At 51.5% G+C, this 25,285-nt stretch overlaps 1 protein-coding gene across 1 annotated transcript in view; it reads left to right on the top strand.

The window, feature by feature from the left end:
* Positions 1-25,285, top strand: part of ASS1 (argininosuccinate synthase 1) — a 47,469-nt gene that overhangs the window by 13,289 nt on the left and 8,895 nt on the right. Inside the window, exons 6-11 of the mRNA XM_006892455.1 lie at positions 2,096-2,166; positions 2,739-2,769; positions 8,179-8,269; positions 11,320-11,404; positions 12,041-12,105; positions 20,333-20,464. Coding sequence (XP_006892517.1) covers positions 2,096-2,166; positions 2,739-2,769; positions 8,179-8,269; positions 11,320-11,404; positions 12,041-12,105; positions 20,333-20,464 — 475 coding nt within the window. The remainder of the gene's footprint in view (positions 1-2,095; positions 2,167-2,738; positions 2,770-8,178; positions 8,270-11,319; positions 11,405-12,040; positions 12,106-20,332; positions 20,465-25,285) is intronic.

Genomic DNA, 25,285 nt, shown 5'->3' with positions numbered 1-25,285 from the left:
TTGTCGCTGTCCTTCCCAGATTTGCAGAAAGGCCCTTTGCTCAGCTCCTATCCCAGATAACCTTTACATGAGGAAAGTTTGCCAAGTAGTCTTATTCTCTTGGCCTCTTCTCTCCTTCTCTTTCCTGTCTCTTTTTCTCGCTACCTCTCTGTCCCACACACGCACACACACTGCTCTCTGGAGAATGTGAACACATTCTGGAAGGGAAGCTGTGTGTCTGCACCAAGCAAATGACCAGCATAGCTGAGCAGTGGTGAGGCTTTGTCTAAATTCAGAGCCAGTCAGGGTCTGAGCCAACCGAGACAAAAATCAATGGAGCTTTAAAGACCTCTGCTTTCACCACCTGTAAGCAACCAAGACCGAGAGGTGCCCCATGAAACGTGTATTAAGAAACCATACATTGGCTTCACTTTCCATCTCCCCATAAATTGTCCAAGGGAAGAACGGGCGCAGCGCATCCTTGTGGCTGGCATCACAGATAATTTTAAGAGAAACAGGCTACGATATGAAGTGGGAGCTGACAAGTGGGCGGGGCCATATGCAGAAGGCTTTATTTTCTGGCCTCGGTTAGTTTGTTGGGAGGCATTCAGAGCAGAGAGGGGCTGGGGAACAAATCTCTTTGGTCTTGGAATCATGAGTTAGAATTGGTGTATAGCTGACCCTCCAGTGGGTTTTCAGAGGCTGTAAATAGCGTGGGAGGAGATACCTCATCTTGCTCCGGTGGAGCATCTGGGAGATTTGAACCGAGTGCTTTTGGGTTAGCAGCGCAGCTCCTTACCACTAGGCCACCACACACCTACAATCCAAAGGCCCAGAGAACACTAGCTTCTGTTGTCAGCATACTCGTCTGCACACCTGGCCAGCTCTGCCCACAGAGAGCAGGGACGAACTTTTTGCCCTCCTATGAGGCGCCAACATGGAGCAGCCTCTGAGCATAGTGTGATGGCCTCGTTCGCCTGTGTAGCTCGCGGGACAGTATGCACATTCTGGGGTTTCCTTGTTTATTCCTCTCTCTTTCTTGAAGTAAGTCTCCTACTAAAGCTTAAGGGGAGAAAAATTAGAAAGAATTAGATTGTAGCCCAATTTATTAAAATAAAAATATTAAAGTGGTGATGAAGGCAGCACAACAGCTCCTGGAGGAAACTTCAAATCTAAGAGTGGAGGGAGAGGAGAGTTGGGTTGGGTCGGTGGGGACCACCAGGGTCTCAAGGAGACTTGATGGCCAGCTCCTCAGCTAGACCAGTTAGCTACTGTTGTCCTGATAAAGAATCTTCAGGTGGTATGGACAGTTAAGCACCTCATCACTCACTAACCAAAAGGTTGGTGATTTGAATCCACCTGCAGATGCCTCTTGAGTTCTGTGAGGGGACTCCATTCCTGAGGGAAGCCATACGCATCCAAGGCCACCCTCTCCACTGGGTGTTAGTGAGGGTAGCCCCGGTTTCCAAGGCAACAAGGCTCATCCTTCCCCCAAAAGACAGCCTTTGGAGACCAAGGACTTGAGGTGGGTAGGGTTTCTCCTTTAACAATGGATTGACTCATCTGGGAAGCAAAACCATCAGCACCGGAGTGTGATAAAGATGAAAAGGTGGCCCCTCCTGGGCCATTGTCTTTTCAGGGTTTGGGGAGTGGTGTGTGTGGCTCTTGTTCTGGGCCGGGATCTGCTGATCACAGGCAGTAAGCAGGTGCCATGAGCTAGAAGCTCTCATTTCGTTCTTTCTCTGGGGATGCCTTCAGTGACTCTGCTCCTGGTGGCAGACACCTTGGTCTGTCCTGGCTGTTTTTGTGGGGGTTTGATCTATATCCCAGCTCACAAAGTGGGTGGTAAGGATCCAGGAGCTGGAGCTGGGAAGAGGAGAAGGAACCTTCAACATCAGTCATCCAGCATGAGCCCTTGCGGTTTCTGTGTGGTCATAGCTAGTGATGAGGCCCTCACTCCCTCACCAGTCCAGTGGTCAGAGCGCTGGGGATGCCAGGAGGTAGTCTAGGTTCTTGCCTGAATGAGACCAATGTTTGGGCTTGTGCTTGACCTTAGGGGTGGGGGTAGGGGAAAGCATCTCTTGTCAGATTCACCCTATGTGCTTCTTTCCCACAGCAACACGGAATCCCCATCCCGGTCACCCCCAAGAGCCCATGGAGCATGGACGAGAACCTCATGCATATCAGGTAAGAGGCTCTGCCCACCTCACAGTGGTGCTCCGTCCGCTGAGCCAAGCCAGCCTTGGTGAACATCTGATGGCAGTGCTCCCACCACCATGATGTGACTGTGGAGTCCCTGCCCTTGTGGAACCTCAGAAAAGGAAGGCATGGGCCCACCACTCAATTCATTGTATCTGGCTCTAATTGTCATGGAGGATGGTACTACATGTAGGAGAAAGATCTATCCTTGCTGGGAGGTATCAAGGAGGACTTCTCTGAGGAAGGGGCATTTGAGCTAAATCTTCAAGGTTGGAAAGGTGCCCACCAGGCTGTGAGAAAGATCAGTGAAGGCAAAAAGAACAGCAGCTGTGACGGTCTCATGGCCTTATTGGCACCTGGGAGAAGAGGGCCTCCTCACCCCTACAACAATGAGGAAATGCTTTGACCTTTTACTTGAACCCATAGCTCCCATGGCCAACTAGGATGGGCCCAGAATGTTCTAAGCAGGACTAATTGGAGTGACTTTGGGAGAGAAGAAATGGTAGCACAATTAAGGGTGTCTCTTCCCTACTGACTCTCTTTTTCTTCTACTCCTGCAGCTATGAGGCTGGAATCCTGGAGAACCCCAAGGTAATCCCCCATTCCCTCCACGCTGCGTGTACCCTGGTAGCCCTGCTCTATGCCTGTGCTGTCAGATGCATTTGTAGCTTAATTTGAAATTTCACAGGGGGCCGGGTCTGAGGCTGGGGCCAAGCCCTGCCTGTGTTCCCCACCACTCCCTGCTCAGCCTCCCTTCGCCTGCCCTTTCCAATGCTGAGTTTTAAGACAGTACCCTCCCCCCCCCATTCTTTTTCTAATTGCTGTTGGGATGAATAGGGCAAGGGAATATTTCAGGGCAGAATAGAGAGAGAGTCATTGTGAGACAATGAAGAAGCAATTAGGCAGATGAAACACTTTGGGGAGGTGCCCAGCCTATGCCCACCAGCCCTCGGCAGCAGATTCTGATGGGGGAGGGAGGTGGCACAGCTCAGAGCTTCGGGACTCATTTGTCTGGGGCTCTGCCCCACGCCCAAGGCAGCCTGCCCTGAGCCTCATCCCAGGCTCCCAGATCAGCACAGCCAGGCCTTGTTTAGCGTTTAGGGTTTCTCTCCCCAGGGGATTTCCCCTTTGTATCTCCTCTGCCCACCAAGGGAGGTGGGGTGGGGAGCAGGGGCAACATGTCTCATGGGAAGAGAGAAATCTCTTTGTCCCTGAGGGAGTGTCTTCCCTGGCTCGGCCCCATACCAGTGATGGCTGATTTGGGATTGGGTGACTGCATTTCTGGAGTTAGGGAAGAAGTATACTGGGGAGGGAGCTCGGGGTGCTGGGCCTGGCGCACCCAGAAGGCAGCTGGAGGAAGGATGCTGAGTGTTTTGAGTGAGGGCAGTGACAGCTTGCTCCTGGTGTATGAGTATCCTCGCTTCTGAGTGACAAAACTAGGCCCAGAGAAGGGACTCTCTAAGTGGACCAGCTACTCATCAGGGAAGCGAGACAGTACCCAGGCCACCCCATCGCAGGGAGTTGTGATCCTGCCACTGGTTCCCCCACTGCCCACAGCCCCAGAGGGGCGTGTTACCCCCCCTCCCCGCCTGCTCATCAGCTCTGCCCAGCCGTGTCACTCAGGAGCGCCTGCACCCTGCCCCCTGGGGACTGATGGGTCTCACGGGGCTGCTGCCTGCTGGCCACAAGTTTTTCCAGTTCATGCTCTGCTGACCCCACAACACTCAGGCCAGCCACCCCTAATTATCCAGTCATTCAGCACCAAGGGGGGTGGGGACGGTTGATCGGCATAGAGCAACTTCGTAGCAGGGTGTCCTCCCAGCCCCAAACATTCTGGGAGCCTTAGACATCCCCTCTCTCAGGAGCTGTGGCCCCTCTCTGCACTGAGAACAGACCCCCTCAGGACCTGGGGCACAAAGCTGAGGCCAGGGCTGACACTAACCTTGGGCAGCACTCAGAGGCTGTGGCTTCATGATACCTTTGTGACCACAGGCAGGTCCTTTCCCCTCTTGAGCCTCCTGTTCCAGGAGGGTGTTGAGCACTTAAGTGCATGCCAGTGTCTGTCGTTATGGAAGGACTCTGTCACCCATACTAGTCTTGAGGTGAGGCAGGTGGGATGGATATGGAATTAATGCTCAAGTACTAGAGGCAGGAAACGTGGGCCTGAATCCCAGGGCTACTGCTTACTGCTGTGCAACCTTGGGCAAACTACTCACCCTCTCTGATCCTTGCTTCCCCATGCACAAGGTAGGAAAACCAGAGGACCGACCTCCCAGGCGGCTGAGGATGACCTGAATGTGTACTCAAAGTTCTCTGCCCGCGGCTCAGAGCAAGATCTCTTGGAGCCTGAGGTCCTACCCTCCGAGGCCAGTTAAGGTTTCTTAGGGGGAAGAGGGCCCCTCAGGTACTCCTCTCATCTCTCCAGGAGAAATTGTGCTATGTTGGGTAGCATAGAAACTTGTTCCTATGTAGAAGCAAAGTGGGTCCAGCCACTCCAACCGTGGCTTTCCAGACTGCCCGATTGGGCAGGGACTCTGCTGGCCTCTAGTTAGCCTGCCCGGGGCTCCTCGTTGGGTCCAAATCTCAGATCATCCTAGCCATTTCTGGAGCCCCTGTTCTCTGATGGTCAGCTCTCACACCCCAGGAGTGAGGAGGCAGCATCCGGGGCCGAGTGCCTCTCACCCCCCCCCCCCCCACATGGGCGAAGCACCCGCCTGAGCAGCCCTGGCCCCCTGGGGAGGAGCTCAGGGAGACAGACCATAAGGGAAACAGGGCCCCCCGCCCCCTCCAAAAAAAAAATCCCTGAGACCTACCGAAGGGAGGGTTTGAAGGCAGATGGCTGGGCCATTTTCTGCCTCCGTGAGGGCTGATTGAAGGGCAATGAGGCAGCTAATGCGAAGAAAGATAGAAATTTACTTGCTTTAACTTCATACGGCCCACAGTGAAAGAGTTCATTCAGTTGCCGGCCCCTCCATATCTGATGGATGAATAAACCATTTGCAGCATCGATCATGCCTCTACATCATGGTTTAGTTCATGGGCCATTTGCTTCCAATTTCTTCTTCTCGGGCCCTGTTTCATGCTTTCTTTCGCCCTTTCTCCTCACCCCCAACTCTCTCTCTCTCTCTCTCTTTTTCTTCACTCTCTTCCCTCTCCCCGCCCCCCCTTCAACCAAAGATGACATTGGAAGTGAGCCCTCCCGCTGGGATGGATAAATAGATGGCATTGATACTCAGCAACAAACTATTTGTCATTTGAACTGGGCTTTTAGGAGGGAGAGTAAAAAGAAGGCAGGCACCCGAGCCCACCTCAGAATGCAAAGCAAATGTCGTTTTATTTCTATTTAGTTATTTTATTTAATCGTTGCTGTCAGGTGCCTGCCAGGGTGCAGGAAGCCCCTCACCAGCTGTTTCCGACTTCCACCATGGAGTCTGGGACTTGTACCTTCCAAAGTCTGCCCACTTCCTCCCAAAGGCAAACCTCCTTAGGTCCTCACTTTTGCTTGAGGGTAAAGCCAGTGACAATGGATGGAAGGACTCATCCTGAAGTCGGCTTAAAACCAAGCACTAGTTCAGCTGTGTTCCAAAAATGTCTCTTTCAAGCTTTGCGTTCTTTTAAAACTATCCCTATGGGATCATACTGACCATGACAACTTGAAAGATTAGATGGGAACCTTAGCGAAATTTATGCTAATGAGGAAGGAACAGGTCCATAAAGGAGGAGAGCAGGGTTGTACAACTTAGAGAACATAATCCATGTCCCTAAATTGCACACCTGGAAACTGTTGAGTTGTATGCTTTGCTGTGTGGATTCTCAACATCAAAAGCAATACAGATGAGAGGGGGCAAGTATGGCAAGGAAAAAAAGTGCCAAGCCCACCACCGAGAATGACAGGAAGGCACAGAGCAGGTGTGTGTGTGTGTGTGTGGGGGGGGGGGGACTGCCTTCATTTTACTGTTCTGCCCTCCGACTATTCTAGTTAGGGGCCCGATGGAGACCCTTGACTGAGTAAACCTGGGCTGCAGGACCCCTGGGGGAGTTGAAGGCAGGCAGGGAGGAGGCAGTAGAGTCTTGTTCACCAGATGTCTAGTAGTAGTCCCTAGCCTTATTCATATTGCCTTTGAAAATGGGTTTTCAGGCCTGCCTGTGCCAAGAGGGAGTTGTCAAGGCCTGGGAGTTGCTGGGGGTGTCTCGAGTCCCATCATCCATGGCTGATGGTGCTGACTCTCTGGCCCCACCTGTTGCACTGCCTCTCAGGCCCCATTACAGCAGTGGGGAAGAGCACAGTGTGGTGGAGGGGCCCTTTGAGGGGGATGAATTAGACAAGCTGTGTCTCAGGTTTTGGCTTCACATCAGTTTGTTACAGGCATCACACCCTTCTATCCTTGGGTCTCTGCTTAACACTGGTAAGAGCTCTTGTTTCTCCTCATGGAAGGAAACCAAAGCAAAGATTCTGGTCCTGGATCACACAGCCTTTGGGGACAGTGGGGCACTGTCATAGGCTCAGGACAGACACAGAGCTCAGAGGATCAACTGCCCCAGTTTGCCCAGGACTGAAAGGCTCACGGGGTTTCCCTGGTCTTCTGAGATGGTTGGTCAGCCTAGTCGGTCTGACAGCCAAAGTGACTACAGGTGAGCCATTGGAGGCCCTTCTGAAGGCCTCACCCCTTGCTGGGTGAGGGGGCCTCCCTAGAGCGGTGACCCACTTTGGGACATGAGACAGTCTGTGCCAGGCCTTCCCTTGCATCTTAGGTATGTCTCATATCCATATCTCACAAGAGCATAACAGCTGTCATTCATTTGCATTTTAAGATGGCCAAGGCCGTTGTGACTCTCCCCATTTTACAGGTGAGAAAACTGAGATTCAAGGAGGCAGAGTATCTTACCCAGACCTTGTGCCGGGTCTGAGGTCCTAACTCAGCTTTGGGGGGGATCCTTTTCCATCCTTCTAAAATTGACCTGATGTGTTTTGAGGGCCATGTGGATCTCCTGCCTTATACTGGGGGATCGCACAGAGAACAAGTAGACGTGGCCCTCCCAGAATTCACGGTTGCAGCTACAGTCACTTCTGCTCATCCACCATCTGCTCCTCTGGATGGGGTGACACTGGTAGGCCAAACAGGACAGCCAAGAGCTTAACAGAGACTGTAGATAGAAAGTGACAGGCAAATGTTTGAAAGGACTTGACCCGAAGATGCCAGACTCTGCCATGCCCAGGGTGTCAGGAGATGGGCAGGAGCAGCTGGACCATGGGTGCCCACAGGAAGGGCTGAGCAGTCAGACCTAAGGGGCCCTCGTCCCCACAGTGGCAAGTGTCCAAGCCACGGTCTGGGGGAGCCTCTGGAGCTGGGAGGGAATTTTGAGCGTCCCAGGCAGCAAATGCGCCTCCGCTGCTGCATCCAGAAGAGGCCCATTTTCCAACACGCCCAAGAGAAAATATACATAAAGGTTGATGTGTTTTCAAATGGGTTTTTGCTTCGCTCTTCTCTTTTCTGCCTGTGAGTATTAACCTCAAGGACCCCGAGGACGGCTCTGCTCGCCGGAGCACCTGCTGAGGTCACGCGTAGTCATTAGCTTTGCGGTCAGTGCAGAATAAACCCCAATTCCCGGCGCCTGCGAGGACGTGCAGGCCGGCTCCCAGGAAGCCCGCAGAATGCCGCCTCGCTCCTCCAAAGTCCCACTTTTTCCTGCCTGACTTGTTCCTCTGCTGCTATTCTACCTCCAGCTGTGGGGGCGTCGAAGAAAAAGATGAGATCAAGTTGAGGGGAAAAATTGTCTGATTTCTTGAGCCCTTTGTTTCCCAGGCCCCCGGCAAGCAGGGCTGGCTGGGGGCTGGGCTTGGGGGCCCTGCCGGACCTGCCAGCTGGCGGGGCTGTGCCAGCAGTTCCCTTGTTCTGGAATGGGGAAAGTGGAGCCAATTTGTGCCAGAGGTGGAACTGGGACTGGCATGGGCTTCATGGCTCCGGCACCCCATTCTCCAACTTCTCTGTCTTTTGTCAGAACCAAGCACCTCCAGGCCTCTACACAAAGACCCAGGACCCTGCCAAGGCCCCTAACACCCCCGACATCCTTGAGATCCAGTTCAAGAAAGGTATGTCCTCAAACTTGGGACACTGATGGTTGGGATTCCTAGCTCCTTCCCATCCCTGCCTGGGAGCCAGGGCACCTGACTGCCCTCTGTGTGCCTGAAAACCTGAGTTCAGGTAGAATATTCAGAGGAACCTCATTGCTCTTGGTCTGAGACTGTGGGATCCATGGAAATGTTCAGACCAAGGAAGAAGGCAGAGACCTCAAGTGGTTGCACACAAGGTTCAGAGAAGTACGTTCCAACCCCTGAAGGGACACTCTTGCCAGCCGTGGGGGTTGGAGACATCCTCCAGCCTTCCTAGGCCTCAGTTTACACACATGTAAACTAGCGATAAAATAGTGTTTGTTATTTTCATTTTCATAATTGGATAATCAGGTCTGACTGGGCAGCACCCAGCAACAGGGCTCTGGCACCAAGGAATTACTCACACCCAGCAAGTGGCGAGGGCTAGTGGTCCCAATAACCCCTCAGACCTTGCAACTAGAGCCTGGGTTGCTCCCACATTAGCTTCTCACCATCTCACCCCCAACTCTGGTTCCACAGCTGCATCCACTTCTCCTCCCCTGGGCAGGGATGGGCATCCCTGCTTCCTTGTCTTCACTGCTAGCCTGAGTGAGCCAGGTGGGAGGGACAGCCTGAGATGGCATCCCATCCTGCCCTGCAAGAAAGAAGGGATAGGAAGATGTGCCAGGGAACAGCAAGAGCAGCAGGTTCAGGCTCAGAGTGAGGGCTCAGTGAGTCAGGGGAGAGGGCCTTTTCAGGAGGCTGGAGACAGATTAGGAAGGCTTCCTGGAGGCGGTGATGCTAGATCTCGCCCTCAGGCTGGAAGAAAGCAGTGGGACTGGCCTGTCCACCTGCTGCAGCAGGGCAGAGGGAGAGAGGCTCCCCATGAGGCTAGAGGTTCTGAGAGAGCTCTCATGCTGGGGAGACCTTGCCAACTGACTTCCTTCTTCTGGGCCTACTCATCTGTAAAATGGGCTCATGGGCACCAACTCAATGTTCTGCAGAATGATGTCAGCTGCTGCTGAACCAGTCTCTACCTGCGGTAATCTCATGCCTAGTGGGGTGAAATGCTGCCCAGGCTCGGGACAGCCCATGGTCAGCTGTAGCTCAGACCCTAGTGGTCCATAGAGTGTTGAGGGCTGAGTTTTGGGAGGACACTGGGGCGGTTGTACTTGAGTGGTCTGTCTCTCCTGGGCCTTTCCCAAGGCCCTGGCCAAGCCAGGGACATCTTCCTCCCTGCTCGCCATCATCTTCTCACTCACTCACTGCCATCTAGTCAATTCTGACTCAAAGCAGCCCTGCATCGGGTTTCTGAGGCCATAAATCATAGTAGAAGGAGACCACCCATCTTTCTTGAGGATTCGAACTGCCTCCAAGGCCCACAGCCTTTTGGCCAGCAGTCGAGCATGCCACATTGTGTGCCACCAGAGCACCATCTGCTTTAACCCTGGAGTTCTTCACCACTCGGTCCCAAGGGATGTTGATCTGATGTCCCGAAAGACAGCTGCAGCCCCAAGGCCATCTGATGCCCACAGTGTCTGGCCCAGGCCGGCTTTGGTGGTTGTAGGCCCTTCTTGGGCACCACCTCTGAGGTGATGGGTGGGATAGGCCTAGGTGATACCCTGTCTTTCTCAGCAAGTATGCTCTGGCCCCAGGAGAGCTGTGGGGATGTCTGCAGAACAGAGGTAGTGGAGGGTCTCAGAGTCTCAGGCCCTCAGACCTCCTTCCTCCAGAAATGGGCAGCCCTCAGGCTGAGCCAGAGAAGGAACGTGATCCATTTTAATGATTTGGGGACTGTCTGGAGAGGAAAAAAAATAGACGGGAGGAGCCCTCTCCTGACAACTCCCCATTCATCTTCTAGTTAATTTATTTGAAGTTTTAATCTAATTATTAACTATTTTAAAGGCTAAGAGGCTTTCTCCGGCAGCAGCACCAACAATGTCCCTCCCCTCCCGGGCAGGCCCTATCCACGGCCCCAGTGAAGGCCCATAATAGGAACGGGGAGGGAGAGAAAGGAGAGGGGAGAGGCAGAGGGGTGGCGAGAGGGGCTTAAGGTTCATTATTGGGCAGACTTACATTTAATAGCAATTTACAACCAAGTTATAAAACCCCTGGAAATGGGGGTTAAGAATGGCGAGGCTGACAGCGCCTTGAGGGAAGCCCCTCCAAGCGGCGCCTGGCTAATAAAGACTCGAAAGGCGCTATTGAGCCGTGATTGGCACCCGATCGCTGGCTACATGGTAATGAGTCGGGCAGATGGGTGGGGGATTAGCCGCCAACTTTGAACAGCTTTTCTTTGTCACTGTTACAGCTCTCTTGTTAGCCCCCTAATACATTTATTGCTCATTTCACACCGCTAGAGAAAGTGCCCCTTGCTATTCAAAGTCAACCCCGAACCCACCCACCACCCCATAACCCCCCTTGACACAACCCTTCCCTCCCGAGCAGGGCCTGCCTCCCTCCTGCTACCCCAGCCCTGACATCTCAGGATTCACGGACACCTCTAACACCTCTGCCCGCTGGGGTGGCCACCTCACCCCATCAATCAGATGGCAGTGAGCGGGTCTGGGGTCCAGAGTCGTGGGCATGGGGTCTGCCTGACAGACGTGGTAGGGGGCTGTGTGTGTTTGTGAGTGAGTGTGTGTGCACACGAGAGCACGCCTAACCACACCTCGGCCAGGCGGCTCCCGAAGCTGGTGGGACAGAAGGTGCTCCTGGAGTAAGACAATGGTGGAGCGTGAAATTCAATTAGTTCAGGGCCTGGTTCCAATTTCACAGCCCCTAAATGCAAAAGGGGCAAAGAGAATGGGAAGGGTGGGGGAGAGCGTTTTTATTGCATTTTCCCTTTCATTCTGGGGGGCTTTCTCGCCCCTTCTCCCTCCCCAGCAGGCCTCACCCTGCACAGGGCTTTTCAAGGAGTCATTTGGAGTCCATATCTGTCACATCCATTTAAGGCGTCGCGGGTGGAGGGGCGAGGGCGGGGTGGCAGGCATGGGGCTCCTCTGCCAAGCTTCAGTCTGGAGACCCATTGCCCTCTCCCCCAACCCCAGGGGTCCCCGTGCAGGTGACAAACGTCAAGGATGGTACCACCCACCGCACATCCTTGGAGCTCTTCATGTACCTGAATGAAGTTGCGTGAGTATTCACAGTCCCTCCTGGCCTCATAGGAAACCTGGATGATGATTCCTGAGGCTTAAGTGCCCAGGAGGACAGGGACACCCCCTCTGCCTGTGTCCTTGAGGCAGCCTTGGCCATAGCCCCAAAGGGTCTCCCACAACAAGATGACTAGTCCTGGGTGGTCCTTGTTTCAATCCTTCAACCTTGGGAATCATTAACCCCAGAAAGTCACCTGTCCCTTGGAGATGGCTGGGTTGGAGCTTCCAGACCCTCATCTGGCTCAGAGAGACCCAGGGGTGGGAAGGAGGCGCAAATGAGAGATGGAACCAGACAGACTTATTAGAATTAAATAATTATCAGACAGAGGCCATGGGCAATTTGAATTCAATGTGCAACTCAGACAATCCATCTCGGGGCCTCAGTTTCCTCACCTGTTCAATGGGTGGTTGCACCAGGTGGCCTGTCTCTGATGTGCGGTAACTCTTGAGTCCTGAGATGGAGTCTATTCTTCTGCATGGGACACTGGGGGCATGGCCAGGCTCCCTTGTGACACTGCCCGCTGCTGCAGCTGGAGCCCTGCAGCCAGATGCATTGTGTCTGATGCCAACTCCATGATCGCACCGGGCCCAACTGACAGACAGTTCTCTTCCACAGTGGCAAGCATGGCGTGGGTCGCATTGACATTGTGGAGAACCGCTTCATTGGAATGAAGTCCCGAGGTAAGGGAACACTACTCTCAGTGACCCCAGAGGCCTCTGGGACCCCCATCCCATTCAGATGTTGCTACTCCCGTGCTGCATGCGTGACCCACCAGGCTTCATTTCCTTCCCATGTAGTAGGAATAATGAGCCCTTTAGCACTGACTTCCCAAGGGCTGGACCTCATCGTTGCTGGGAGGAGCCTAGGAACATCCCAGAGAGGCTCTAAGGAGATGGGAGGCCACAGGCCAGGCCTAGAGGTCAGGTTCTCTTGTGTCCCAGGCGGGCTGGCGAGGTTTGGAGGCGGACCGTGTAGGGCTGATTTCGTGGTCATTAAGGCTCATTGAGGAAGTTGGCCGGGCAAGGTGTCTGTCCTGCCAATGGTAGGCGCTGTGGGCTGCGTGAAGCCTAGAGGCCTGTCCCATGTCTCTGTCACAGTGTGGAATGATGCCACCCAGCCCTGTGTCCACCACTGGCCAGGTCTAGTAGGGACAGAAGGAGATGCCCCGGCTACTGTCTCTGACATCTTTATTCAGCTGGTTCAATGTGGTTACTTAACCACATAACTTGCCACTCTGGGACGCGGTTTCCCCTTCCACACAGGAGTATGTCTGGTTGCTGTGACTCTGCCAGTTTATAATAAAGCAACTCAGGCCTTAGGGGGCCTGACAGAGCAAGGGCAAGAATGCAGCTGTTTGTTCCCTGAATTGGGCACTTGAACTTTTTAGAGTTTGGAGACAGGGACCTCTGTTTTGGCTGATAATAAAATTGCTTTAGTCGATATCAATTTAGAAGAGAACCATCTAAAACCAGGTCAAGTTACGGTTGTGGCCCTTTGTCCTCCCGCATCTTTTTCCTCAGATTCTAAAATCCAAAGATGGTAATAATCCACAAAGTTCAGTTGCTACAAAAGGGCAGTGTTTGTCTAAAGGCAGGACGCTGGGGTTTGCCCCGATTGCCAAGTGACCTACTGCTCAGTTGTCACATCAGAACCTTGCTTTTCCCAAGTGGGACATGGAGGGGGTGGGAATTGGATCATTCCAGCTCTGACTTGTTTGGGGTTTGTGTTAGAAGGTGTGGGGTGGAGGGAAGGAAAGCACTGCTCTTCCTCTTCCTGTGGTTTGTGGGTTTTTTTTCCCTCCCTACTAATTGAAGCCCTCTTGGGAAGGCCTTGTCGAGAACAATATTACTAATTAGCTGCTCTCTTTTATCCTTGCTTACCTTTGTCTCTTACCCATATTAACATCTGATTGAGTGTCCCTTTGTCTAAACCTGCCCTTGGGAGGCAGCACAATGTAAGTCCTTCACAACAGAGCTGGGAGGGACCTTGGGGATCCTGCAGGCCAGCACCCTCATGTTACAGATGGGGAAACCAAGGCTCCTGGATGGGTGAGGACTTGCCCAAAATCACAGGATTGTCAGTGGCAGTGCAGGGACTGACAGACCTAGAGAGGGATGGCGTGGATGGCAGGGTGCTTGCGCTCTGGACAGGGACAGATCTGATTTAGACCCATGTATAACAACAGGGACTGACTGATGCAGTGGACAGGGACCCTGGTGGCATAGTGGTTAAAAGGGTTTGGACCCTAATCAAAGTGTGTGATTTGAATCCACTAGCCACTCCATGCTAGAAAAATGTGGCATATGGCTTCCCAAAACATAGCAGTCCTGGAAACACTATAGGAGAATCTCACTCTGTCTAACAGAGAATCTCACTCTGTCTAACAGGGTTGCTCTGAGTTGAGGGTTGACTTAATAGCAGTGAGTCATTTGGGGGGGTGTTTATTTTTGGTACAATGGAAACACTAAGCATTGGTTGACCTATAGGGAATGCCAGAAAAAAGGGGCAAAGGCACCTGTGCTCTCTGGATGGTGTCACTGGAGCTCAGAGGTGCTCTGTGTAACCCCTCTCTCATACCTTACCCCTGCCCAGGGCAGGCATCACTAATCAATTGTGGCACAATCCTTTGCATGTAGATGTGATCTCGGAGCTACAAGCAGTTACTGCCTAAATAAAGGTCAGGTTGGTATACACTGTTAATCATCTGCCTTCTCCTGTTGAAGAGCTGGGCTGGGCTGACATCCTGCTGTGATATCTAAGTGAAGAGTGAGCACGGAAGTGAATAGTGAGAAGGCCTCTTGTAGGAAGTGGGATTAGAACTGAGTCCACTGGTAGGATGTACAGGGGGTGGGGCAGAGCCATTCGGGGAGAGTGTTCGGTTAGCACAGTGGTGACCAAGTGCCCTGTTGAGGGTGGCGGATGGAGTAGAGTCCCTAGAGCCCTGGAAGAACCACACTGAGGAGCTGGTCACCATGATGAAGTGACCAGGGTCAGGCTTTAGTGTCAGACCTGAGTCCCAGTCTTGATTCCATCCCCCCTGAGAAGCAACTTAGCTTCCCTGAGCCGTAGCTTCTCCATCAGTGAAATGAGCTGTTGTGAGGATCAGATGTTGAGAGCGCTGGGCACTCAACAGATGGTACTTTGTCCAGAAATCATGTGTGTCTATGAGGGAAGTGTCCCTAAAAGCACAGAATTTAGTCCAAGTTGTCCTTTATTCTAGGAATGAAGTCATCAGAGGACTTCATGATGTGTAACTTTAGCCTCTTGATGATCCTTCTCCACAACTCCGCCTGTTCAAGAGGGGTCAGGTTAGATAATCTGCATCTGCCTCTGAAAGTTCAAATTCACTCATTCTCTTACCAGAAGTGAGGAGTGGGAAGAAAAAGTTCGTGTTCAGTTTGAGGATGGTGTCTTATTCTTATGTCTCCACCTCGCAATTAATTTGTTGGTGAGAAAGAGAGGGGGTAATAATTTAGGACTCTCTCTAGAAGGAGAGTGGCTTTCCCCCACAACAAGGCTTTGAGTGTATAGTAATGGGAGAGAAACTATTAATCATCAATTATATTGAGGGTAGAGCCAGGAAGACGCTATTGTCCATGTCTTGGTGTATAAGGGGAAAATGTCATTTGTATTGATTTTACAAAGCTCATAATTGAAATTCGTTAAGGGTTTGTGTGGCTTTTTCCCCCCCCTGGGGAGGGGATATGTGCAGGGAGTAGGGCCACATTGGTGCCCTGGGCCTGGGGTGGCCTGGCCAGCAGTGCTTGGGGTTCAGGGGTCAGAGGGGCAGGAGGCTGGGGAAGCTGCAGATGGAGTGGCTTTCGCAGTATTGTGTCTCTTCACATCGTCATTATCATATTATCTTTTTAACTCTGGAGGGGGGCTAATTAAGTGAAGTAAATGAAATCAGTGGGGAGGAGAAGGGGGGCATAACAGGCAGGAGGGGAGCAAGAGTGAGCTGGCGCGTGTCCTTCCCTCACCTTCTCCTCTTGGGGCCTGACTGCTCCAGCGAGCCCACTGGCTCCTCCCCTCGCAGCCCTGCCTGGGCCCGCCCTGGCATCTCCACCTTCTCCTGTGTTGCCTCCTTCCTCCTCTCTGCCTTTGACCCCTGCTGACCTCTTGCTTCTCTCTCACCGCCTCCTTCCCATCTCCCTCATTGCCTGCTTTAGCCTCCCACTTTCCCCTTTTCTTTACACTCCTCTCTCTTTCTCTCACCCCCTCCTCCTCATCACATCCTTCTTGCTCCTCCCCTTTCTGGCCTAGAAGAAACAGGAGCTTCCCACCCACTTACCTACTTGTTCACCCACCTGTCCAGCTCTCCATTCCAGACCCCAAAGGGAAGTGACTTGAAGCCTTTGAAGTAAAGGGTTTACAATCCCAGAGGCCTGGGACTGACAGTCTAGATGTCCATCCTGATCTTCAGGCTGGGGCCTGAAAGACAACAGGAGCATGGAGGATGGCCAGAGTCCCATCCTGACTGCCTCCCATCACCACGGCAACTGCCTCAGTCCATAGCCCTGGTACCCATGAGGGGAGCGCTTTGGCTCCAGCCAGTCTCTCTCCCCTTGACCTTTCCAAATCCCTTCTTCTGGAAACGACTTTCCAAAAGCACCAGAGACTCTTGGAAAAATTGAGGAGGGGGAGAGGGCTGAAGGTGGGCACACACAGGGCTGGTCTGTGTGCCTAACCTCCCTCCAAGTTGTCAGAACCCACTCAATTCTGCCAAGCGGCTCAACCCCAGCTAAACCGGCAGCCTGAGGAACAGAGGAGAACTTAAGCTGCAGCAGCTGTTCTGATCGCTGCTTCTCCCTCCTTGGTCCACTAGCCCACCTCCCACCCCCGCCCAGCCACCCCAGCTACTCGTCCTGCTCCCCACCTCCCACTTTGCTGGCAGTAATTATGGTGTGATTGAAGCAGCTCCACTGAGAACTGCTGACACCTCTGTCTTTTTCCTGTAAACACGGGGAGATGAAAATAGACACTTGGAGCCGCTGTGCGTGTCACTCTGAAGATGTCTGTTGTCTCTTCCGCGGCGACACGGAGCCTCAGCTGTCATTTCCCCCTTCTTTCTGCACAGTGGTTTGTATGCCGACTGTCAAAAGCCCCAAATCCATAGTCTTTTAGCATCAGGTTTCTGTCACTGATTTTTTTTAAAGTCATTTTTTCCCCAGAAGAAATATACAGAAATCATCTGTACCCCCTGCCCCTGTGGAGAGGAGAGAGATCTTTAAAATGCTCTCACACACACACACACACACACACAGAACGCAAACCCAAAAAACAGCTTTTGATCGGTCCCAATTAACTTTAACACCTTCCACAAAAAGGAGTGGGACTATTAATTGGGCTGGCATGCTTTCTGGATGCTGGCTTATCTTACCCATGACCCTTCCTGAGGCAGCTGGGAGGGATGACAACCAGGGGGCTGCTTCTGTGGGCTCCGGAGGAGGCTCTCTCCGCTCCCCATGTTGGCCTCACTTTCCTGGGGATGGCTGTGATAATAAGCAGTTGCAGAAAGACCTTGGGTAAGTCATGCCCTTTCCTCCCTGGATAATATAACCTCTCTCCAATTCTGCCCACTGCTTGCTTCTTCCCTCAGGACTGTTGAGAGATGATGTTGCAGTCCTGACCTAAAGTGTGTTAGATCCTAAGCCATCAGTGTCTATGCTGCCTGGGAGAGACAGTGGACCCCCATAGTCACCTTCTAGGCAAGTTAGAATGGAAGCAAAGCATAGCTTGGCTGGGTATCAAATAAGGGGCTGAGAAACCCCAAGATCACACAGCAAAGGCAAGCCGGCCCCCGCCTAAAAGGATGCAGGTGCTGTAGGATGGATGTCTAGCTCCAGCCCCAACCCTGTAAATACAGCTTGGCCCCAACGCCACAGATGGTCCAGAGAAACCGGTCCCCCCGGTAACTAAAAGGAAAAGGGCTCTTGCGGGTGGCCTGGATAGCATTGTTGAAACCACCTGTGGCCCAAATGGAACTCTGGTGGCAAAATAGTTAAGAGCTTGGCTGCTAAAGGAAAGGTTGGGAGTTTGAACCACTAGCCACTCTGTGGGACAAAGATGTGATAGGGTTCTTTCATGAAGATTTGTAGCTCTGCTTACCTAATGGGTGAGAATCACCCTGCTAACCCAAAGGCAGGTGGTTCGAATCCATTAGCTACTATATGAGAGAACGATTTACTGTCTCTGAAAACCAGCTGGAGAGTTGGCTGTGAGTCAGTAAAGATTTACTGCCCCGAAAACCTGAGAAGACAGTTCAGCTCTGTCCTGCAGGGTCACTCTGGGTGGGAATTGACTCAACAGCAACAGATTTGGTTTTGAGTTTCTGATGTTTGGGGTTGGGTTTGTTTTGGGATTTTTTTTTCTCCCACTATGGCAAAATATATTAAAAGACTGGATTCAGGCACAAAAAAAATATTGCATTCTTCATGTGTACCAGCATGAGAATACCAACAGACTTCTGTCAGTATTTGGCTTTTGGAAATTCTTGGGAAATTATCTTCTTGGTGATAACATTTCTAAGACAGCTGACATTTTGGAGATGGCTGTTTCCAGGCATTCTGCACACCTCTGACTTTGTAAAATTCTCAGTGGCTGGGAACATCAGGAGCACGGTGATTTGTGGGAACCCCCTTGCCCCCGCACAGTGACCTTGACTCATGGTCAGGGTCTCATGTCTGCTTTTCAGGGGTTTTCTCTTTCCTCCTGTTCCCAGGAGTCAGCATCTGCCAGGCTCTATTTTCAGCAAGCAGCCTGACTGTTCCCTTCTGACTTGTGCCTTGGGTCATTCTGTAGGAATAGCTTGAGTATAGTCCTTTAAGTGTTGAATTGCTTACTCAAAGCCCACGCCTCTCTGGTAATTTTAATCTACCAGTGGATCCACAGGAGAAAGATGGGCAGTCTCCTCCTGTGTGATTTACAGCCTCAGAAAACTTGCTGGAGGCTCAGCTCTCAGTCTGTTCCAATTTGACAGCAATGGAGGGGGAAGGGGAATGGATAGTGGTGCAATTTTGACCAGTATTCTCAAGGGAAGGCTGAGGGTTGGTAAAGTCTGAGGTGCTCTCCAGGGAGTTAGGGTTTAGGCAGAAACTTAAGGACACTGGTATTCTGCTGTTGGGAAGCCCATTTTCTGTTCAAAGATCCCCACTTGGTTCCAAACAGTAGAGATGGCTCAAAGTTGTAACCCACACAAGTGATGTGGGGGGCAGTTTAATCACATCAGCACCTGGTCTGGGCTGTAGGAGACTTTACACACATATGGCCCCTAAAACTAGGATATTTGAGGTTAACAGATGAAAACCAAGCCCCCAAGAGGGTCTCTTTCCTCAGAAAACCTTGAGGACACGGTAAGAACTCGGGCTTCTCTTCCACCACCTCAGACTTGCATGTATCTTTTTGAGCTTTGGTCAGAATCTAGTCATTTCTGCTAATGACCCTGAAAAACAATCTGTAGCAACAGTAGTAAAGGTACTTGCTGACCCTGTCTGTATCTATACATGACTAAGTGACCTTGACCAGGGCTATACCCTTTCTAGGCCTCAGTTTTCACATCTATAAAATGGTGTGATGTACCAAATCAATGAGCTCAGAACTGCTCAGTAGAGCCCCTGTTTCCCTGGCCTAGTCTTGGCTTCTCCTAAGTCTACTGAAATAGTGTCTTTTCAGATAAAAGTTAGGGGAATACTAGCCAGGTTTCCAGAAGGCCCTTCCTGCAAGCTTTGAAATTTCTGTTGATGCTCAGATTTAAAGATTGATGACTGAAGTTCTCTCAGGAGGAAACTTCTAGGTGAGTTACATCAAGAAATTCTTAGATGAACTTTGCAATATCTCCTTTGGCCTCCAGAGTTGAGGTGATCTTGCTCTTGTTTCTGTGAAAAGCAGCTGGTACCCAAGAACCAGTCTGGATGACTGAAAGTGCACCCCTCTCATTCTTTGCACGCATGACATCACAGCACTGAGTGAGTGGGAGGTGGACAGGTATGCCCAAGGCTGGGATTAGAGGAAGTCTAGAGTCTTGTGATCTTGAGCAAGTCTACTTCTTGGTACCTCTCTGACTGGGCCTTCCTCTCAGCACAGTGGTCATCCCAGGACCAGGGGCCTCCGTGCCACTTTGAAGTTCTGCTTGATGGTCTCAGCAGGTTGTTTTGCAAATGAAGAGCCAGGCCTTAGGGGAGGGGACCCAAGCAAGCGCATGTCCAAGTCTCTGTGTTTGGACTCCCACTATCAGTTGACTCACTGGGCAGGAGATAGCACTAGCCAGGAACTTGGGAACCTAGATCCCATTCCCAGCTCCATCTGGAGCCAAACCCTTCTCCTGGCAGACTCAGTTTCCCCATCTATACAATGGAGCCTCTATAAGTGATTGCTTGATTGCTTAAGCCAACCACCACTGACCCAATCAGATTTCTCTGGAGTCCTCTATGGAGGTGCCCCCAGTGGAAGCTGGCATCCATGTGCACATATGTGCATGAATGTTCATGTGTGTGTACAGCTGTTCCCCTCCCCTGGCTCCCTGGTGGAAGGCAGGAAAGGGATATTTGGGGCCCTGGGTTCCACCATAGTTGGTTTAATTACAGGTTTTCAGCTGTGGGCCGGTGGGCACACATTGGAAAGGAGGGGGAAACTGTTCCCAAACCCTGTCATTTTCCAACGTCTGAGGGCCTCTTCAAAGGGGGGCATCTAGACATTTTCTCCACAAGCTGCAGAGTGGACTGTCGTGGCCCCAGCATGAACATAATGACAGATGCATTTTGCAGCAAGCTGGGAGTGAATGGGTCCAACCGGCTTGTCTCCTGTCAGACAAGTCATTATTTTTTTTTTTTGTCATTTGCTGACAGTTTGGGTTTCATACGTTTCTCTTTTTTTTTTTCTCCTTTTCCCCCTGCCTGGAAAAATGGGTAGGTATCTACGAGACCCCAGCAGGCACGATCCTTTACCATGCTCATTTAGACATCGAGGCCTTCACGATGGATCGGGAAGTGCGCAAAATCAAACAAGGCCTGGGCTTGAAATTCGCTGAGCTGGTGTACACTGGTACGTAAATCTTTGCAGCTGCCCACGTAGGTTCCCCAGCCTCCTCCTTTCTGGTTCTCTGTCTCCTTTTCCTCCCTAAAGAAACCCTCCTTCACATCCTATGCCTCCCATTGCATTCCTCCTAGAAAACCAGAGACTCAGGTTGAATGAGGTCGAGGGCCAGGGTGAGCTGGGAGATGACATCAGGACATCCCCTGTTTTTGGAGTGTCCTTCCCAAATCCCAGATGCCCCTACCTGGCATCTGCAGGCTCCAGTGGGGCCCAGGAAACATCAAGGTGTAGTTACAACAGCAGCCAACTTGTGTCAGCACGTGATGGATACCGGGTACTGTGTGGCCAATATCCTCCCACTTTTTCTAGGAGATCCACTCCTCATTTTACAGAGGAAGCTGAGGCTCAGATGCCAAAGTAGCTCAGACAATATGACCCAACCAGAAGGGTCCGGGTCAAAGTCTCCCTTAGCAGAGAATTCAGACCCAAACTCGAGCATTGTTTGAGTCAAAGCTTGACTGCAGACCACAGGGCAGACGGGGGCCTGAGCCCCACCACTTACCCAGCTGCATGTGGAATGATCAATGGACTGTAATTTCGTCTGAACTCCTCTCTCCCCTGTGGGTGTGAATCCGCATTTTCCGGCTGAGGTGGCTTGATGTCATAAAGTTTGGATCCAGCGCCCTGACTCCACCTTTATCCTCTAGGGCAGCGTAACAGGAATTGGCAAGCTCTGGTCCCTGGGCCAAGCCTATAATGGTTTTTCTTTAGCCCTTGAGCCAAGAATAGCTTTTATGTCTTTAAACAATTGGGTGTGAAAGAAGGGGGAGTCGGAAGAAGTATATCTGTGACATGTGGAAAAACTATATGACATGCAAATTTCATGTCCATAAGTGGTCTTATTGGAACATGACCATGAACGTGTATTTGTCTGTTGGCTGGCTGGATTCACATACTGAAGGCAGAGGTGAGTGACCCACAGAGCCTAAAACACTTACTCTCTTGCCTTTCTAGAAGTAGTTGGCTCGCCACTGCTCGGTAACACTCAGGTGCTGCTCATTGGGAAAATCACCAGCCCCTTGGAGCTCTTATAGGGACTGCTATGGGAGGCCGACCTTAGGCTCAAATGTAATGTGAATGCAAAGTTAATATTCCTAACAACTACCTGGGATGAGCCTTCTCTCCGCGCCTTTCCAGTCCCCCCTCCTCTCTGAGGTTTTGTTTCCTTTTAAACCTCCTAATCACTGTAACTCATCTTGGGATTTAGAGGGCTCAGTGGTTATTGGCTGGCCTTATTTCTCCCTCCCATTGTTCCCCGGCAGCTTGGAAGTGAAGCCCCCCTCTCCAGGTACAGGCAGGTGTTTAAATACCATTGTCTCCTGCGGGCTCTCTGGCTCGGCAGGATTTAAACGTTCAATGGTGGATTTTGGTTACAAAGTAGGAGAGTCATTACAAGTGGCAGGACCCGGTGGAGGTGAGCACCTGGTTGGGCACTGGGGAGGCGTGGGGGTAGGAGGGGGGATTGTGGCGAGCAGGAGTGGGCAGGCCACTGACTGTGCACTCTGACTAGCTGCCAGGCTCTGAGTAGGACCCTGGACAAGTATTGCCTAATCTCAGCTGCACAGAGGCAAGAAAACCAAGACCCAGAGGGGTTGAGGACCCTTGTCCAAGGTTTCACAGCTTCGAGCCCCCAGGATAGACTGGCCTGAGAGGCTGACTTCTCAGCCAACACAGTAAAGCTCAGATGGATGGGAGGACCATGTGAGCCATTAGAAAGGGCTGATCAAGGCCCATGATAGGAAAAGGAGGCCCTGCTGTTGAGTCGAGCATGGCTCAGCTGTGGACACCATGCCCTCTGTACCCAACTGCCTAGGCTTGTGTCTCTTGTCAATCAGTGAACCCTCTAAAGCCCAAAATGAGTCACTGTAATTCGGATATTGGGGAAAAAATAAAACAAAATCGTGGGTTGGAGAGGTAGGTTGGGCTTGGCTTGTTCTTAGTAGAGTTACTGAGAATAACCTTACAGAACAGTCTCCCTGCTGTCCAGGCCTCTGCAGTTGGTAAAAATGGCTCAGAGGGGCTGTTGATATGATTTCTCAAATTAGTAATGCATGAACATTATAAGGCAGTTGTTCACTTGAGCAAGTTACTAACATCCCTTGCCTCAGTTTTCTCATCTGAAAAAATGGGGATAGTGACTCTTCCTATCTCATAAACAGGAATGAAATGCCTAATGCATTTAATGTGCAAACAGTGTCTGGCACATGTAGGCAATGTCTGTGTCTGTGTTAAATCTACTTAAATCCTGGCATGGGGCAGGGCTCTGGCTCTTTGTTTATCACGCTCAGGTCTGTCACTTCTCGTTGCCTCAGTTTCCCCTGTGTAAAAAGGTGCATCAAGTCTAGTAGTACTGAAGTCTCTTCTCAGTCCTTCCTAGCTCCATGGGTGGAGCTCACTTCTCTGCTGTGACACTAAGTTCCTTCATAACCCCTGTGATCCTCTGGCACAGATAGGGAAACTGAAGCATGGAGCAGCACCCCCCTCCCTTTCTCTAGGTGCCCTGGCTTCTGATCTCAGCCCACATGCATTGCATCCCTACATCTGTGTGTTCAGGATCCATACAGAACCCCTCCCTCCAGGAATATTTTAAGGACCCTCACCCCAGCCCACAAAGTCAGCCTTGAGGACTCGGGCTTCAGAGAAACAGAATTCCTGCTGGGGCGCCAGGGAGCATCTCATTTCACAAGGTGTAACTCACCTCCTCATCCCTTGCCTCAGTTTCTTCAATGTAAAATAGGGGAAATGCACAACTCTCTGCAGAGTTGGATTGTTCTCCAAAGTGGAAGGATCATCCACATAGAGTGCTGGGCCCGGGGTCTAGAAGCTTGGGGTGGGAACCTATCTCTGACTTCACTAGGCCTTCTACTTCCCAAGGCTCATCCACAAACCTGGGACACACAGTCTTCTTCTCAACCCCCTCTCCCCATAGAGCTCCAGGCTTATTGCCTCTTGCCCCAGGATAGGTCCACAGGGAAGAAACCTGAGCAGGAGACTCCGGAGGGGGGAGATTCTGCCCAGGCCAGAAGGCTGTCCCGGGGATCCCTCCCCTCCTGTCTCCGCTCTCATCTCCAGCCTGACTTCCAACCTGGAAACTTAATGGGCTAATTATCCCAACTTAGAAAGATGGCATGGCCTAGGACACTAGGACTTCAGTGCTCCCTCCCTCGCATGGTATATGGGAAACCCCTGAGCTAGAGTTCCCAGGCTCAGCCGCCTTTGGGTAGACTCTGTGGCTACTTAATTTCAGAAGTAGATTGCCAGGCTTTTCTTCTGAGGTTCTTCTGGGATGAACTCAAACTTCTAACATTCTAATTAGTACCAAATGCAGTAGCTGTTTGCACTGCCCAGAGGCCTTATGTGAGATTCTCACTCTCTGACTTTAAATGGGCTGTTTCCCCTCTCTGGGCCTTTGTACTTGTGCTAACGGCTCATGTAGGTGATTTGTTGATGTTACAAGTGTAAAATGTTTTGTCACTACTTGCCTTCTCACAGAATCCATACAAGAAGCTGGATGAGGGTCAATAGTAGTGTCTCATTGTGTAAGAACACATTATGTAAGAGGCACCATGAGATTGTGTTGCTTGTCAGAGAGGAGCTGAGATGTCAACTGAATGAGGAAGACCCAACCCTTTCTCTTCCCGCTCACCCTTATCCATAAGCAGTGGACCCCACACCAGAGCAGGTCTGCTCCCCTTTCCCGCCAAAAGCCTCAGCAAGTGCCCCCGGAGGCCTGGGCTGCCAACAATAGATGTAGACCTTAGGCTGACCCAGCCCTTTATCAGGGCAGGAGATCTTGAGCCATCTGGCCCCACAGCTGCCCAGGTGGGCTCACCTTCCCAGCTCTGTTTCAGAGAAACCTTATGCCCGCCTGTTCTGTCCCTCCCCCAGCCTGACAGAGGCCCCTCTCTGCCTGCCTCTCAAACTTTGCCTCCATCAGTGAGACTAAAGGGAGGAGCAGGCCATGTGAAGACCTGACTGTGTCCCAAAGGTACAGGTCTCCAGCCTGGGGCCACCAGAAGGAACAGCCAGCCTTCTCTGACCTTTAGGGGTCTGAGGCCTGGGGACGGGATCTGGGTGCACAGTGAGGCATTTCTGCCTTGACGACATTCCAGTCCCAGAAAGGAAAGTTCTTAAATAATTATATGACGCTGAGTCATGACAGCATGGGCTGGCTGAGGTCAAATCTCCACATTGCTCTTAGCAACTTTGTGATTAGATTCCCCGCTCCCCCCCCCCTTCCCCAAACTTCATTTCCCCTCTTAGGAATCAAGGCAGAGACTTTTCTCATAGGGTTGTCTCATGAATACTCAAAGCCAATCCAGATAGAATTTTACTCAGTGCCTCTATAAGTGTAAAAACATTGCATGTACATATGCAAATAATATGTAGAGATTGTACCCTGATTTTTAAGGCTGATCATCTCAAGGGGGTGAGGCACTCCTTAGCTTTTTTTTTAATTATTATTTTATTATTTTGTGTGTGTGTGTGTACCATCAAATTGGATTTGACTGGTACAGGAGGAGATTGCCCCTCCTTCTCCAGCAGAGCATCTGGTGGATTTGAACCGCATACCTCTGGGATTGCAATGCAGCCTCTTGCCACTAGGCCACCAGAGCTCCCTCACTTCTTAGCTTTTCTTATCACCTGGACACCAATGTTAACAGCAGCCCCTGGCCCACACTCAGTGGGCAACAGGTGCTCCTTGTACCTTGTCCCCCCTGAACAAATGAGGAAATTAGATTAGCACACCCTTCGCTCAGTCCTAAAGAC

Source organism: Elephantulus edwardii, unplaced genomic scaffold (genome assembly GCF_000299155.1).
Source record: "Elephantulus edwardii isolate Elephantulus edwardi_28Jun2011 unplaced genomic scaffold, EleEdw1.0 scaffold00116, whole genome shotgun sequence".
NCBI classification, from domain to species: Eukaryota; Metazoa; Chordata; class Mammalia; order Macroscelidea; family Macroscelididae; genus Elephantulus; species Elephantulus edwardii.
This window is presented reverse-complemented; position numbering and strand designations above follow the sequence as displayed.